The sequence below is a fragment of the Saccopteryx leptura genome, chromosome 7, assembly GCF_036850995.1.
Source record: "Saccopteryx leptura isolate mSacLep1 chromosome 7, mSacLep1_pri_phased_curated, whole genome shotgun sequence".
NCBI classification, from domain to species: Eukaryota; Metazoa; Chordata; class Mammalia; order Chiroptera; family Emballonuridae; genus Saccopteryx; species Saccopteryx leptura.
Window position 1 is genome coordinate 55,756,130 of NC_089509.1, and position 15,608 is coordinate 55,771,737.

At 40.9% G+C, this 15,608-nt stretch overlaps 2 protein-coding genes across 3 annotated transcripts in view; one reads left to right on the forward strand and one right to left on the reverse strand.

The window, feature by feature from the left end:
- CFAP210 (cilia and flagella associated protein 210) overlaps positions 1 to 15,608 on the reverse strand; it is a 59,915-nt gene that overhangs the window by 17,809 nt on the left and 26,498 nt on the right. For both annotated transcript variants that reach the window (XM_066345871.1, XM_066345872.1), the window contains exons 3-5: positions 13,868 to 14,041; positions 13,579 to 13,772; positions 4,777 to 4,933 (exon numbers count right to left, since the gene is read on the reverse strand). In XM_066345871.1, coding sequence (XP_066201968.1) covers positions 4,777 to 4,933; positions 13,579 to 13,772; positions 13,868 to 14,041 — 525 coding nt within the window. The remainder of the gene's footprint in view (positions 1 to 4,776; positions 4,934 to 13,578; positions 13,773 to 13,867; positions 14,042 to 15,608) is intronic.
- Positions 11,875 to 15,608, forward strand: part of PHOSPHO2 (phosphatase, orphan 2) — a 37,308-nt gene continuing 33,574 nt past the window's right edge. The window contains exon 1 of the mRNA XM_066345882.1: positions 11,875 to 11,913. The gene's annotated coding sequence lies outside the window, so the exon portion shown is untranslated. The remainder of the gene's footprint in view (positions 11,914 to 15,608) is intronic.

Sequence of the window (15,608 nt, forward strand, 5' to 3'; positions counted from 1 at the left end):
GTTGATGCTTCATCCACTGCGCCACCACAGGTCAGGCCTGTGAGGTTATATTCTGCTCACAAAAATTAGGGGGTATTTTATTGCTTCATATTAATTTTTAAACATCCCCTAATCTTTGTGAGCAGATAGATGACTTACATGTTCTTAATGCTTTCTGTATTTTCAAATCTCTCATTTCCTTAGAGTCTTTAAAATGTTTGTTTATTTATTTATTATCTTTTAGAGAGAGAGGAAGGAAGAGAGACAGAGAGAGAAAGTGAGAAACATCTACTTGTTGTTCCACTTATTCATGCCATCATTGGTTAATTCCTGTATGTGCCCTGACCGGGGATCAAACCCACAGCTTCAGCATGTCGGGACAACACTCTAACCAACTCATCTACCAAGTCAGGCCTCTCCCTCCCTCCCTCCCTCCCTCCCTCCCTCCCTCCCTCCTTCCCTCCTTTCCTCCTTCCCTCCTTCCCTCCTTCCCTCCTCCCTTCCTCCCTTCCTCCCTTTCTCCCTCCCTCCCTCCCTCCCTCCCTCGGTTCTTTTCCTTCCCTTCCCTTCCCTTCCTTCCTTCCTTCCTTCTTTCCTCCCTCCCTCCCTCCCTCCCTCTCTCTCTCTTTCTCTCCCTTTCTTTCTTTCTTTCTTTCTTTCTTTCTTTCTTTCTTTCTTTCTTTCTTTCTTCTTTTTCTTTCTTTCTCTCTCTCTTTCTTTCTTTCTTTCTTTTTTTCTTAAAGAAAGAAATACAGGGACAGACAGAGAAAGAGATAAGAAGAATTAATTTATAATTGTGGCACCTTAGTTGTTCACTGGTTGCTTTCTCATATGTGCCTTGACCAGGGGGCTTCAGTGACCTCTTGCTCAAACCAGTGACCTTGGGCTCAAGCCAGCGACCTTGGGCTTCAAGCCAGTGACCTTTGGGCTCAAGCCAGTGACCTTTGGGCTCAAGCCAGCAACCATGGGGTTCATGTCTATGAGCCCACATTCAAGCAGTGACCTTGAGGTTTCAAATCTGGGTCCTCAGCATTGCAGGTCGACTCTCTATCCACTGCACCACCACCTGTTCAGGCTGGGCCTCTCATATCTTGAAAAAATACACAATTATGGCCCTGGCAGGTTGGCTCAGTGGTAGAGTATCAGCCTGGCATGTGGATGTCTTGGGTTCAATTCCTGGTCAGAGAACATAAGAGAAGCTACTATCTAGTTCTCTTCCCTCTGCTCTTCTTTCCCTTTCTCTCTCTTTCTCTGTTTTCCCCTCCCACAGCCATGGCTTGATTTTTTTGAGCGAGTTGGCCAAGGACACTGAGGAGGGCTTCCTGGAGCCTCTGCCTCAGGTGCTAAAAATAGCTTGGTTGTAACCATGGCCCTAGATGGGCAGAGCATCTGCCCCAAACAGGGGTTGCTGGGATCCCAGTCAGGGCACATGCAGGAGTTGGTCTCTCTATCTCCTCTCCTCTCATTTGAAAAAGAAGAAAAAAATTTTTTTTAAATATATGCAATCAAAATAATTCTGTAATCATAAAAATACATTAAATATATACCTTTTTTTTTTTAATTTTTTTTTTTTATTTAGTCATTTTTTTAGAGAGGAGAGGGAGAGACAGAGAGAGAGAAGGGGGGAGGAGCTGGAAGCATCAACTCCCGTATGTGCCTTGACCAGGCAAGCCCAGGGTTTCAAACCGGCGACCTCAGCATTTCCAGGTCGATGCTTTATCCACTGCGCCACCACAGGTCAGGCAAATATATACCATTTTTATTTAATGTTTAAATAATTAATATAGTCACATGGCACACACATTAAGAATATTTAAAAGATACTTTCCCCATCCACTATCTGCCTATTCCTCTACCCAGTACACTCAGTCACTGTGAAAATAATTCCTAATCCAGCCTTTGATTTAGCCCATATACAAGAAAATACAGATGTTTATTCTAACAAAAAATTTTAAATAGGTAATAATTAAAAAAAATAAATCTGTTCATATCAGCATACATTCCATGACCCAATCTGAGTCAATCAGCATAAAAATAGATGCCTTTGCCTGATCAGGCGGTGGAGCAGTGGATAGAGCGTCGGACTGGGATGCCAAGGACCTAGGTTCGAGACCCCAAGGTCACCAGTTTGAGCACAGACTCATCTGGTTCAAGCAGAAACTCACCAGCTTGGACCCAAGGTCTCTGGCTCGAGCAAGGGGTTAGTCTGCTGAAGGCCCACGGTCAAGGCACATATGAGAAAGCAATCAATGAACAACTAAGGTGTTGCAACGAAAAACTGATCATTGATGCTTCTCATCTCTCTCTGTTCCTGTCTGTCTGTCCCTATCTATCCCTCTCTAACTCTCTATCTGTAAAAAAAAATAATAATAAATAATAATAATAATAATAGATGCCTTTGAATACAATAGACCAGATATACAAATATACTAGTGTATTCTGTTATTATATATAGAAACCAATTCAAGGTGAAAGTTATTAGATATAATATTTAATTTTCAATATATTGATAACTCAGGGTCTACTATGTGTCTAGCACTATTAATCACTCTTCTATTTTATGGGTTGTTACTTTTAAAAGCCTGTACTATGCTTAAGAAGATGCATGAGTCAACATGAAAAACTAATGAAAATGCAAAACTGTTAAAAGTGATTATTTTGCCTAATGAGGTGGTGGTACAGTGGATAGAACATTGACCTGGGACACTAAGGAGCCAGGTTCAAAACCCCACAGTCACTGGCTTGAGCACAGGCTCATCTGGCTTGAGCACAGGGTCACCAGCTTGAGTGTGGGATCATCAACATAATTCCATAGTCACTGGCTTGAGCCCAAAGGTCGCTGGCTTGAAGCTCAAGATCACTGGCTTGAAGCTCAAGGTCGCTGGTTTGAGCAAGGGGTCACTGTTCGGCCCTATAAGAAGTAATCAATGAACAATTGAAGTGACTCAACAATGAGCTGATGCTTCTCATCTCTCTCCCTTTCTGCCTGTTTCTTGCTTAAAAAAAAGTAATTATTTTGAACAATTTCTTAAGTTTTATTTTGCTGTTTTTTCTAAGTTTACCACAATGGCCTGACCAGGCGGTGGCGCAGTGGATAGAGTGTCGGACTGGTATGCCAAGGACCCAGGTTCGAGACCCCGAGGTCGCCAGCTTGAGCGCGGGCTCATCTGGTTTGAGCAAAAAGCTCACCAGCTTGGACTCAAGGTCGCTGGCTCAAGCAAGGGGTTACTCGGTCTGCTGAAGGCCCACGATCAAGGCACATATAAGAAAGCAATCAGTGAACAACTAAGGTGTCGCAATGCGCAATGAAAAACTAATGACTGATGCTTCTCATCTCTCTCCATTCCTGTCTGTCTGTCCCTGTCTATCCCTCTCTCTGACTCTCTCTGTCTCTGTAAAAAAAAATTTACCACAATGTTCATACAGATTTTTAATTATAAGTAGAGAGTTAATTAAACACAAAGTTAATTCTCATTTTTTTATGACAGAGACAGAGACAGAGAGACAGATAGGGACAGACAGACAGGAAGGAAGAAAGATGAGAAGCACCAATTCTTTGTTGCAGCTCTTTAGTTGCTCATTGACTACTTTCTCATATGTGCTTTGACGGGGGTGGGGGAACAGAGTAAGTGACCCCTTGCTCAAGCCAGCAACCTTGGTCTTCAAGTCAGTGACCTTTGCACTCAAGCCAGTGACCATGGGGTCATGTCTACAATCCCACACTCAAGCCAGCGACCCCCCGCTCAATCCGGCGACCTTGGGGTTTCGAACCTGGGTCCTCTGCATCGCAGTCCGATGCTCTATCCACTGTGCCACCACTTGGTTAGGCTAATTCTCATTTTTAAAAATCGAAAGCCTCAGCTCAAGATCACATAGCTAATAAGTGGCAGAGTTAGCATTCAAAACAAGGTCTGTCTCATTCCAAAGTGACTTGGAGATATAAAAATATTGCATCCATGAGCAAATAATAAGATTTTGCAAAAAGAATAATAAGATTACAAATAAAACCCTTAGAAATTAAAACTTTGATAGCTAAAATGGAAAATTCAATAGAAGGCTTAAAGACAAAGCTGAAAATAACTCTCAAAGTCAAACAAACAAAATGGCAGGAATAATTAATTACCTACCCAAGATTCTTTCTTGTCTTCTGCATTAGTAACAGGACTCAGACTTTGTTCAAAGTGACAATATGCTCAGCTAAAAGACTATTATTTCTATGCTTTCCCTTCAGCTAGGTGTGACTAAATTATGACCAGTCACATTAAATTAAATTTTATTGGAAATTATTAATGGGACTTTCAAAAAAGTTCCTTAAAAGGATAACAGAGAGTCCTTCATCCTGTTTCCCTTCTTGACACCTTGAATGTGAACATGAAGCAGGAACTCCAGCAGCCATTTAGGGCCATGAGGCAACCTTGAGGACACAGCTATCTATGTTGCAAGAACAGCAAAACAATAAAGATAAACTATCTCAGTTGAGGTAACTCCTCAACTACCAGGGCAAAGATAGATTGTCTAAAATTGAAAAATCATGAATATTATATCTTTACCACTTAATGAGACAACTCTCATTTTAAGGGAGGAAAATGAATTCATTTGAAAAAGTCTCATTCTTTCTTTTCTTGATCATGCATGAGAACACATCCACATAATACCTGAGCAAATACTGAGACGTATACTTCGAAACCCAATTTAACAGCAAAGTGTTTTCTTTTCATTATTATTTTAAAAAATATATTAAAGTTTAGGCATTAGACTTTGTACATATTTTGAAGAGATGCTGTATTTTCAACTTACAAAAAACAGTTTCCTGCTTTTATTTATCTCTTCTTTTTTCTTTTCTAGTTTTTTTCTCATTTCTATTTCATGTAATGAATGTTGTCGCTTTATTTCCTCAGCATCATTCTCTTTATGCTTTCTTATTTTTTCTTCTTCCTCTTCATGTTCCTTTATTCTAAAAAATACAAAAAATATAATTGAGAGCAAAGCAAAAAAAAAAAAAAGGTTGTATTTCTAATCTGGGATGATTTGAAGCTGTAAGGAAGGAATGGTGGATTCTGGGGCAGGGAACAAAAGGGATCTATAAAGAGCAGTGAATAAAACCAAATCCAAACCGGGTAGCGTGGACTTGCCAATATTTCCCTTTCTTTGAAATTCAAGTCCTACACTAAGATTTAAGTTCTCCCCCAAATTAAATCCTACACTAGGACCTCAAATAGTCCTCTCCTTTAGAGAGAGCCAGTTAACTGAAGAACTGTATGGTGGAATGGTGACATTATTTTTCAGAAAAGTCCGTAATCCCCAGTTCTTCTCAATTTCAGCAGTAGACGATGCTATCTAAGCAATGGATCAAGCCACTCCGGAGATGGGGTTTGATGGGAGGACAGAAACAAAGGTCTCCTTACCCAACTGGCCACTTCAGTCATTCTTTCTGCAGCCAACACTGACTAACTATTGATGCCTTCTGAGTGGTAAGCCACCAGCCACCACATACTGGTTCTCTCAAAGGGTTTAATGTGTGAGGTCTTCAAGATCCCTGAGCAGCCTCCTCACTGCAGAGCTGTAATCTGGAAGATTTAGCTGCAGCTCCACTTATTCAACGCAAGACCCACCACTACCACTACAGGAGACTCTATCATCAGCGTACTGCAGGCTCTGAGCGCCCTGCTCTGGCCGTCAGTCCTCCACATGCTGGCCAGAAGGCTGAAGCCTGAGATGTCCACTTGTCTATGGGTTTCTTGTCAGCCAGTCGTCAAGTGTGCAGGCTGCTCCACTGCCTCTATCTGCCTTTTCTAGCTTTCTCTTTCCAGAACAAGTAGGCACAAGGTAGAGCAACAACCTGCTTAAATGGACTAAAAGACTGAAGAAAAGAACCTTTCTTTCATATGTGCCTAATTAGAAACTGGTGCTTTTGGAGTCTCCTCCTTCAGCTTCAGGGAGGGGAAACTTTCCTTCCCCTATGATATGAAGGACTATAAAGTTAAAAGAGCCAGTAACTTTAACTAAAAAATTAAAGTAGCCAGTGATATTATTAAGCCATTTTAGGATAGGAGATTGCTGGTTGATTCATCTGTACAGAGTAAGCAGCTTTGAAATCATAGTCACTCTCCTTAAAAGGAGCTAAGAAAAAAGTCACTACTGGCCACAGCTAAACCAGGTTTATGATTCCTCTAAAAATACTAGGTTTTCCTTTTTCTTTCTTTGTTTAGGCTGTTAGAATTATTTAATACTTTACCAGTCTCTTAGAAGTAAACTCAAGTCAACAATCAAGATTTAAAGACATTATACAGACATGTATCCAATTTTGAGAAATGAAGTTTTGCAAGTTCTAAAATGGCTACTTTAAGGAAAAACAACATGATATTTAAAATTTTCCATTTTAGCCCTGGCCGGATAGCTCACTCAATTGGTTAAGCATCTGCCCAAAGCACAGAGGTTGCTGATTAGATCCCAGGTCAGGACATATACAGGAATGGACATAACGCTCCTGTCTCTCTCGCTCTTTCTCTCCCTTCCTCTATAGATAAAATCAATAAAATTTTTAAAAATTTTAACATTCCTTAGCAACTCTGAGAATCACCATTATACCTATGTTTGAATTGAGTAATGCATTGTTTTTACAAAGAAATTTACCTATTCTGAGAGTAAGAACAAAAATAGATCTACGGTGAGTTAAGAGGTAATATTGTCAGTGAATTATATAAGTAATACATAATTATTAAATAATACTTAATTACCTGTCAATAAAGACTTTTACTTTATTTGGGGTAGACTACTTAACTGTCTGCTTAATTTAGCTTAATGCAAAGTTAAGATGTTGAAGGAAATCTGAGATCCTCTAGTTCAGGGAAGAAAAATGTAACATTCATAGCTTTACTTCCAGTACCCATGTCTACAGCAGCAGACACCAACAATCAACGCAAAACTCTTTTCTGCTGAGTCTTTGTCTTTCTCAACCCAATGCACGGGGCAGCCTCTACCTAACAATCAGAGTAGAATTTGTCATGAAATGTCTTTGCTATCTCTGACTCACATTCTGAAGGTCCTAAATCTGTATTTGTCTAGCTCAGATCTGACTTGAGCTTCTGTGAATGTTGTATAGTCCTCCTATAAAAGCAAGAGGGACCCCTACCTAACATTTGGTTTAGATGACACTCCATGCACTAAGAGAATTTGAAAGTGCTACTCACACAAGAAACTACTTGGGAGAGCTGTGCAGACACAGCAGGTCTGGACTGACTTGGGCATAGCCGAGGGAGCAGGTTTGGGGCTTTACTGTGACTAACAGCTGGTAATAAGGAAAAGTTCCTGTGCACAGGAGATTTAAATTTTCTGCTGGTGCCAAAAGAGAAGACAAATCTAGGAGCCTTACTATCAGCCTGTTCAGCTATAGAGCCAAAGAGGAAGGGGGTGAGGCCTAAAAAGAAATCAGCAAACATCAAAAATGGCATCTGACTCTATTACAATGGACACACATAATTCTTGTAGAGACAACCACTATGACCACCTGACTATTATATTCCTACGTTTAAAACCAAACTCATCATCCTCCCCTTCTAAATTGATCCTTTTAGTTCCTTGTTCTTATCTGGGTGAATAGTACCACCTTCTCTTTTCAGTTGCCTATGCTAGAAATGTAAGACTCATACTTACCTCTTCTGCAATCCTTAGATCTCTCCTTCATTTATCAACTACTGAATTTCTACTATAATGATTAAATGGACAAACATGGTTCCTATCCTCAAAAAGCTTACACTCCTAGTGAAGATAGAAGCAAATTAACTAACTAAAACAACAAAATAGACAAATATGTAATTAAAAAACCCAGGTGTTACAAAGAAAATAAGAGACCAAGAAAAACAACCGAGTTATTTCGTTTACATAAGTTTGAACAGAGGTGTTCCCTAACACAGGAAGACCTCTTTGAGCTGGTGAGAAACCCACAGATAAAGAGCGAAAGGGTAAAATACAGACAAAAGGAGAAGGCCCAGAGGCAAGCAAGGGTTTGGCAGATGCTTGAGGCTTGGAAGAGCTGAAGCATTAGAAATAAGCGCAGGAACTGATGAGCTCTTTGGAAAAACCTTCTCTACGCTGGATCATATACCCATTTTATGTGGTTCAACACACCACGTATGTATATTTGCCAAGATATTTGCCATCATATTCTATGGTTGACCCTTGAACAATGCAGGGAGTAGGGGTATTGACCCCTGTGCCGTTGAAAATCCATGTATAACTTTTGATTCCCCAAGATTTAACTACTGATACCCTGCTGGTGACCAGAAGCTTACTGATAAGAGTGGATTAACACATATTTTGTATGTTATATGTATTATGTACTGGATTCTTATAATGTTATGAAGTACCGTACCCCAGATTCTGAAAGGCACTGTGTAAGGTCGGTGGATAATGGGGAAGGGTCAGGCCCGGGAACTTTGGCTAGGACCACCCACAACCAAGCGCGCCAAAAGAAACTTCGCAGGAACCCTTTGGAAAAAAGCAACCGTCTGCCAGCCAGTGAGATTTCACTACGTCATCTTAGCTCGACCACCATAGGAACCCTTTAAATATCTCCCACACGGGTCACCACTTGCGACTTCCCTGGCCTCCATCTTTCCTCGGGGCCAGGGAACCTCCCCAGGCGGGCGGGATGCGTGCTCTGTACTCAACAAAGCCTTTTATTATTCCACACTTCGTGGCTCCGGCCCCTTCCTTCTCAGTGGGGAAAAATACCTTACATAGCCTGTCTTCACATTTTCCCCTTGAATAAACTCGTATTATTCAAGAAAGGAATTCCTCTCTTTTCTACCACATAGTCCCCTGTTTCAACTCAGGATAATACCAGTGCTACTACTCCATGTTTATTGTTGGCTTAAAGAGGCTTTCTGAGCTCATCACTATTCCAACTAGTATTTTGAAGTTACATGCATCTTGAGTTGTATGAAATTGGCACAAGAATCAAGACTCAACAGAACACAACTCTGATAATTTTTTTTTTCAGAGACAGAGAGAGAGAGTCAGAGAGAGGGATAGATAGGGACAGACAGGCAGGAACAAAGAGAAATGAGAAGCATCAATCATCAGTTTTTCGTTGCAACACCTTAGTTGTTCATTGATTGCTTTCTCATATGTGCCTTGACCGTGGGGCTACAGCAGACCAAATAACCCCTTGCTCAAGCCAGCGACCTTGGGTCCAAGCTGGTGAGCCTTGCTCAAACCAGAAGAGCCCACGCTCAAGCTGGTGACCTCGGGGTCTTGAACCTGGGTCTTCCGCATCCCAGTTCTATCCATTGCACCACTGCCCGGTCAGGCTGATAATTTTCTAAATTCAAATATTCATTTATAATAGGTTTACATTTTCCTCTGTTGCCTTTAATCACAGAACTAAGTTTTCTTAATAAATTTAAGATGTAGGTCTTCTGCAACCAAAAAGAGTAGCATTCAGAATTGATTATAGTATAAAGAAGAGGGCCTCAGAAATGTACACTGACAGCCTTCTCAGAGGGCAGTTTGGCAGTCTTTCTCCAAATATAAAATCCAAGTCCATTTCAAGAAATCTATCCTACATAAATACATCTTTGCAGAAAAGTTAGGAACACTATAATGTATGCTTAAGGATGTTCACTGAAGCATAGTTAGAAATGGGGGGGATACAAATTTCCCTGAATAATAATATAGTTAAATAAATAATGGTACATGCTTAGTATATGGTATGGTTATTTTAAAAGATGTGACAGATCCATATATTCTGGCATAAAAAGATGCGCAAGGTATATTGTTAAGTAAAGAAATGAAAACACAGAGAAATATATTGTATAATGTCCAAGTTAAAATATACACACACTTATATAATAAAATAATAAACACATATAATAAGACATAATTATAAACACATATAATAAAACATTCTGAAGGGAGAGTTCTGAAATTTTTATAATAGCTATTTGAGAGGAGGAAAATGGAACTTAAAGAGACACACATTGAATAGAGTAGCTATGAAGAGCTTTTAAATTTTACTCCAAATTTTGCTGTATTGCTTGAATTTAAATAAGCATAGATACATTCATTATTTGCAAACAATTTCTAAAAATAATTTTTTTTTAGATTTTATTTATTAATTTTTAGAGAGAAGATAAAGAGACAGAAAAACTGGGGGGAGAAGCAGGAAGCATCAACTCGTAGTAGTTGCTTCCTGTATGTGCCTTTACTGGGCAAGCCCGGGGTTTTGGACTGGCGACCTCAGCGTTCCAGGTTGATGCTTTATCTACTGCACCACTACAGGTCAGGCCTACAAATAATTTTTAAGAGTAGACAGATATACACCCAAATGTTAACAATGCCTACTCTGGATCAGAGTTTCTGGTGATTTCTAATTTATTTTTCATTCTGTTTAACTATAGTTTGTAATTCTATAATGATCGTGCATGACCTAATGCTGATATGAAAAATATTTTTTTCTTTGAAAATGGCAAAATGTCCACCAATAGAGTATTGTTTAAAATGTTTGTTACATTTATACAATTTATGCACATTTAAACTGCGATGTAAGGAAACCGCTAAGTTACACATTGGAGAAAGAAAGTGGTTAGTGGACACCGTACAGACTTTTTACTGAATCCCCTTTTTGTCTTTTCCTGTTTGCATTGATCAGCTATTTAGAAAAGTGAAATTGGCCCTGGCTGGTTGGCTCCGTGGTAGAGCATCGGTCTGGTGTGTGGCTATCCCAGATTTGATCTCCAGTCAGGGCACACAGGAGAAGCACCCATCTGTTTCTCCACCCTTCTTCCTCCCCCCTACCCTTCCCTCTACTTTTCCCCTTCCCCCTTTACTCTTTCTCTCTCTCTTTTCACCTCCCACAGGCATGGTTTGAATGTTTTGAGCAAGTTGGCCCCAGGCACTGAGGATGGCTCCATGGAGCCTCCCCCTCAGGTGCTAAAAATGGCTAGGGTGCCTAGCTACCAGCAACCAGCACCAGACGGACAGAGCATTGCCCCATAGGGGCTTGCCGGGTAGATCCCAGTCAGGGCACATGCTGGAGTCTTTCTCTGTCTCACCTTCTCTTAGTTGAAAAAGAAAAGTACAATTATATACAACAGGACTCCCTCCATATAGATAATAGCTTTTAAAAAGAGATCAGGTTTTATTTCAATTTACTGACATGGCAAGAGCTCATGACATAGTGGTAAATGAAAAAAAAAAATTTAAGAAAATGGTAGTTGATCCAAATCCATTTTATAAAATGTGAGTATATACCCAGGAAATAATGGAGTAATGATTTCCAGGGGCTGCGGGTGGGAGATAGAATTTAGTGCAAAAGGGTTTGATGGAATTTAACTGGGGTGATGGAAGTGTTCTGTATCCTAATTTGGGGGTGGTTATATAGCTCTATGCTTTTTATTTACTTTTTTTTTTTTTCTGAAACTGGAAACGGGGAGAGACAGACAGACTCCCGCATGCGCCCGACCGGGATCCACCCAGCACGCCCACCAGGGGCGAAGCTCTGCCCCTCCAGGGCATCGCTCTGCCGCGACCAGAGCCACTCTAGCGCCTGGGGCAGAGGCCAAGGAGCTATCCCCAGCGCCCGGGCCATCTTTGCTCCAATGGAGCCTTGGCTGCAGGAGGGGAAGAGAGAGACAGAGAGGAAGGAGGGCGGGGGTGGAGAAGCAAATGGGCACTTCTCCTATGTGCCCTGGCCGGGAATCGAACCCTGGTCCCCTGCACGCCAGGCCGACGCTCTACCACTGAGCTGTTTACTTTTTAAAGATCTTTTATTTATTCATTTTTATTAGAGAGAGAGGGGAGAGAGAGAGAGAGAGAACAGGGGGAGGAGCAGGAAGCATCAACTCCCATATGTGCCTTGACCAGGCAAGCCCAGGGTTTTGAACCGGCGACCTCAGCATTCCAGGTCGAGCTTTATCCACTGCGCCACCACAGGTCAGGCTAGCTCTATGCTTTTTAAAAGATAAACAGGACCCTGGCCGGTTGGCTCAGTGGTGGAGTGTCGGCCTGGCGTGTGGGGGACCCGGGTTTGATTCCTGGCCAGGGCACATAGGAGAAGCGCCCATTTGCTTCTCCACCCCCACCCCATCCTTCCTCTCTGTCTCTCTCTTCCCCTCCCACAGCCAAGGCTCCATTGGAGCAGGGATGGCCCGGGCGCTGGGGATGGCTCCTTGGCCTCTGCCCCAGGCGCTAGAGTGGCTCTGGTCGCAACAGAGCGATGCCCCGGAGGGGCAGAGCATCGCCCCCTGGTGGGCAGAGCGTCGCCCCTGGTGGGCGTGCCGGGTGGATCCCGGTCGGGCGCATGCAGGAGTCTGTCTGACTGTCTCTCCCCATTTCCAGCTTTGGAAAAAAAAAAAAAAATTAAAAAAATAAATAGAAGAAAAACAGTATTAAATGTACCTTATACCAGTGGTCCTCAACCTTTTTTGGGCCACGGACCGGTTTAATGTCAGAAAATATTTTCACGGACCAGCCTTTAGGGTGGCACAGATAAATGTATCATGTGACCGAGACAATTGTCAAGAGTGAGTCTTAGATGGATGTAACAGAGGGAGTCTGGTCATTTTTAAAAAATAAAACATTGTTCAGACTTATATATAAATAAAATGGAAATAATGTAAGTTATTTATTCCTTCTCTGTGGACTGGTACCAAATGGCCCACAGACCGATACTGGTCCACGGCCCAGGGGTTGGGGACCACTGCCTTATACGATAATAAATCCAACCCCTTCCACCATCACTATCAGAAAAGGCCTATATAGCTGTATACCAAAACAATAATTGATTATTGTGGTAGATTAGATTATTACACCAAAAGGCTCTCTCTCACTCCCTACTTCCATGGGGGTCTTTCTCTGTTCTACGGTTGGTTAGGCTTAGCCAGGGGACTCGCTTTAGACTCTTGATAGGCCATGTATTTCCTTGACCTCTGGCTTTGGGTTTAGCCATGTTCCTGCCAGCTTGGGCTCATTCTCTTGCATCTCTGTCACTATCATAAGAAAAGCTTCTCCCAGATTGCTGCTGTCATTTCCTCTTGGACTTCAGAATGAATACACAACAACAAGCAAACCCAGCCAGTCCTGCAGTTTGAAGAAAAGCTGCCAGTCAAGCCCAACCAATCCACAGATACATGAGAAATGAAAGTTTACTGGTGAATGCCACTAGATTGTGTGGCTGGTGTTTTTGCAGCATTATTGTGACAATAGTAACCAATATATTGCCTCTGGGTAAGGAAGTAATAATGATTTTTAACCTCTTTCCCTGTATTTTTTCTTACTAGGTATTTTAGCATGTATTGCTTTTTGTTGTTTTAATTTTTCCATTGATTGAGAGGAAAGGAGAGGGGAAGGGGGCTGAGAGAGAGAGAAGCACCAACTCACTGTTCCACTTCGTTGTTCCATTTAGTTGTGCACTCATTCATTGCTTCTCCTATGTGCCCTGACAGAGGATCAAACCTGTGACCTCAGTGACCTAGACAACACCTTATACACTGAGCCACCTGGCCACAGTGGCAGGATTACTTTTATAATCAGAAGAAAATCTATCTCCACAATGAGAAAAAGACAAAGGTACAAAAAAGGTAAGTTATACATACATACTGTTTTAAATGATCATTGGCAAGAGCCATTCTATCTCTACGTCGTTTTTCTGCTTTTTCTTGTTCTTCTTTAAAAGCTTTTTCAATGTTGAGTTTCAATTGTTCCTCCCATTTTTTATCTGATTTTATTCTACTCTTTTGGAATTCAATCTGCGCATTACGTTCTTTCATCACTCTACTAAGGAGAAGTCCTGACTAAAAAAAAAGAAGCAGTATATTAAAAAAACAAAGTCTAATTATGTATAAATATGTTAAATATATATATAAATATGAGAAAACCCAAATAGTACATGAAAGTGTTTCACTCTTTCTGTCTGGTAAAATTGTTGTTGCTTTGCATATTCAATGGCCTTTTTTCTTTCTCCTTGTTTGTGTATTGCTTCTTCCACATCAAGAATCTGTCTTTCTGCCTCTATTTCTTCATCACGCTTCTTTTTGGCTTCAAGTTTCTGTTTTCTCATCCCCTACAAAAGAAGACAAAAGCAGTCTGCTGTTTTCATTTTTTTTTTTTTAGATTTTATTCATTCACTTTTAGAGAGATAGGGGAGAGAGAGAGGAAGAGAAAGAGAGAGAGAGAAGGGGAGAAGAGCAGGAAGCATCAACTCCCATATGTGCCTTGACCAGACAAGCCCAGGGTTTCAAACCAGTGACTTCAGTGTTCCAGGTCAATGCTCTGTTTTCATTTTCCAATTAAATTTTACAAAATTGAATAATATAATGTAATAATTTGAGCTTTTATTATTCATCTTAATTGTACACAGTGGGGCAAACGTAGGTTTACAGTTGTTCATATTGGAAATAATACAATAACTAATAAATAATTATATAGGAAAAAACTGTTTCATGCACTCAAAACTGTAAACTTACTTTTGACCCACCTTAAATGTACACTTATCATTACATTAATAAATAAAATATGAGGTTACACTCATGAGCTAATTTTTAATTAAATATTTTATGTAGGTAACAAATTTACATGGTTGGAAACTCCAAAATAGTATAAATATATACACTGAAACTTCAATTTTTTTAATATATTTTAGTGAGAGGAAGGGAGGCAGAGACAGATTCCCACATATGTTGAGACCAGGATCCACCTGACAAGCCCATCAGGGGGCAATGCTCTGCCCATCTGGGGTCCTTGCTCTGTTGCTACCAGAGCCATTTTAGCACCTGAAGTGGAGGCCATAGAGCCATGGGGCCAACTCTTTTTAATTGAGCCTTGGCTGCAGGAAGGGAGGGGAGGGGAGAGAGAGAGAGAAGCGAGAGGGGGAGAGAGGGAGAAGCAGATGGGCGCTTCTCCTGTGTGCCCTGACCAGGAATTGAACCTGGGACATCCACATGCTGGGCCGATACTCTACCACTAGTCAACCAGCCAGGGCCCTCCAATCCTAAATTCAACCTGCAGTCTCTAAGATAACCACTATTAGTTTCTTGTGTTTACTTCTAAAGTTCCTTTATACATTTACATAATATATATATTAATACTTTTTTTAAAAAAATCAGCAGTAGCATATTTAACATGCTCTTCTACACCTCTTAGGAGTCCACCCAATGCCTCATGTCGGATGAAGTCTTTCTTCTCCTTTATGGGTCACACTTTCTATGTCTTCAGAAAATCGTACGTACCCTGAAATACTGAAGATATTCTATGATCTACTTTTAAGAGTTTTACTGTTTTGCTTTTCACATTTAGGTCTTTAATCCAGCTGAAATTCATTTTTGTATATTTTATACCATAAGGGTATCCTTTTTATCTTTTTCATATGCCAGTTATGTCAGTATTAGTTATTGAATTCCTTTCCCTTTTGATTTGCAATGACATTTCTGTCATATGTCAAGTTTCCATATATAACATGGGATTGGTTCTAGGTTCTCTCTTTTTTTTTTTTTTTTTAAATGTTTCTGAAGTTGGAAATGGCGAGGCAGTCAGACAGACTCCCGCATGCATCCAATCGGGATCCACCCGGCATGCCCACCAGGGGGCAATGCTCCGCCCATCTGGAGCGTTGCTCTGTTGCAACCAGAGCC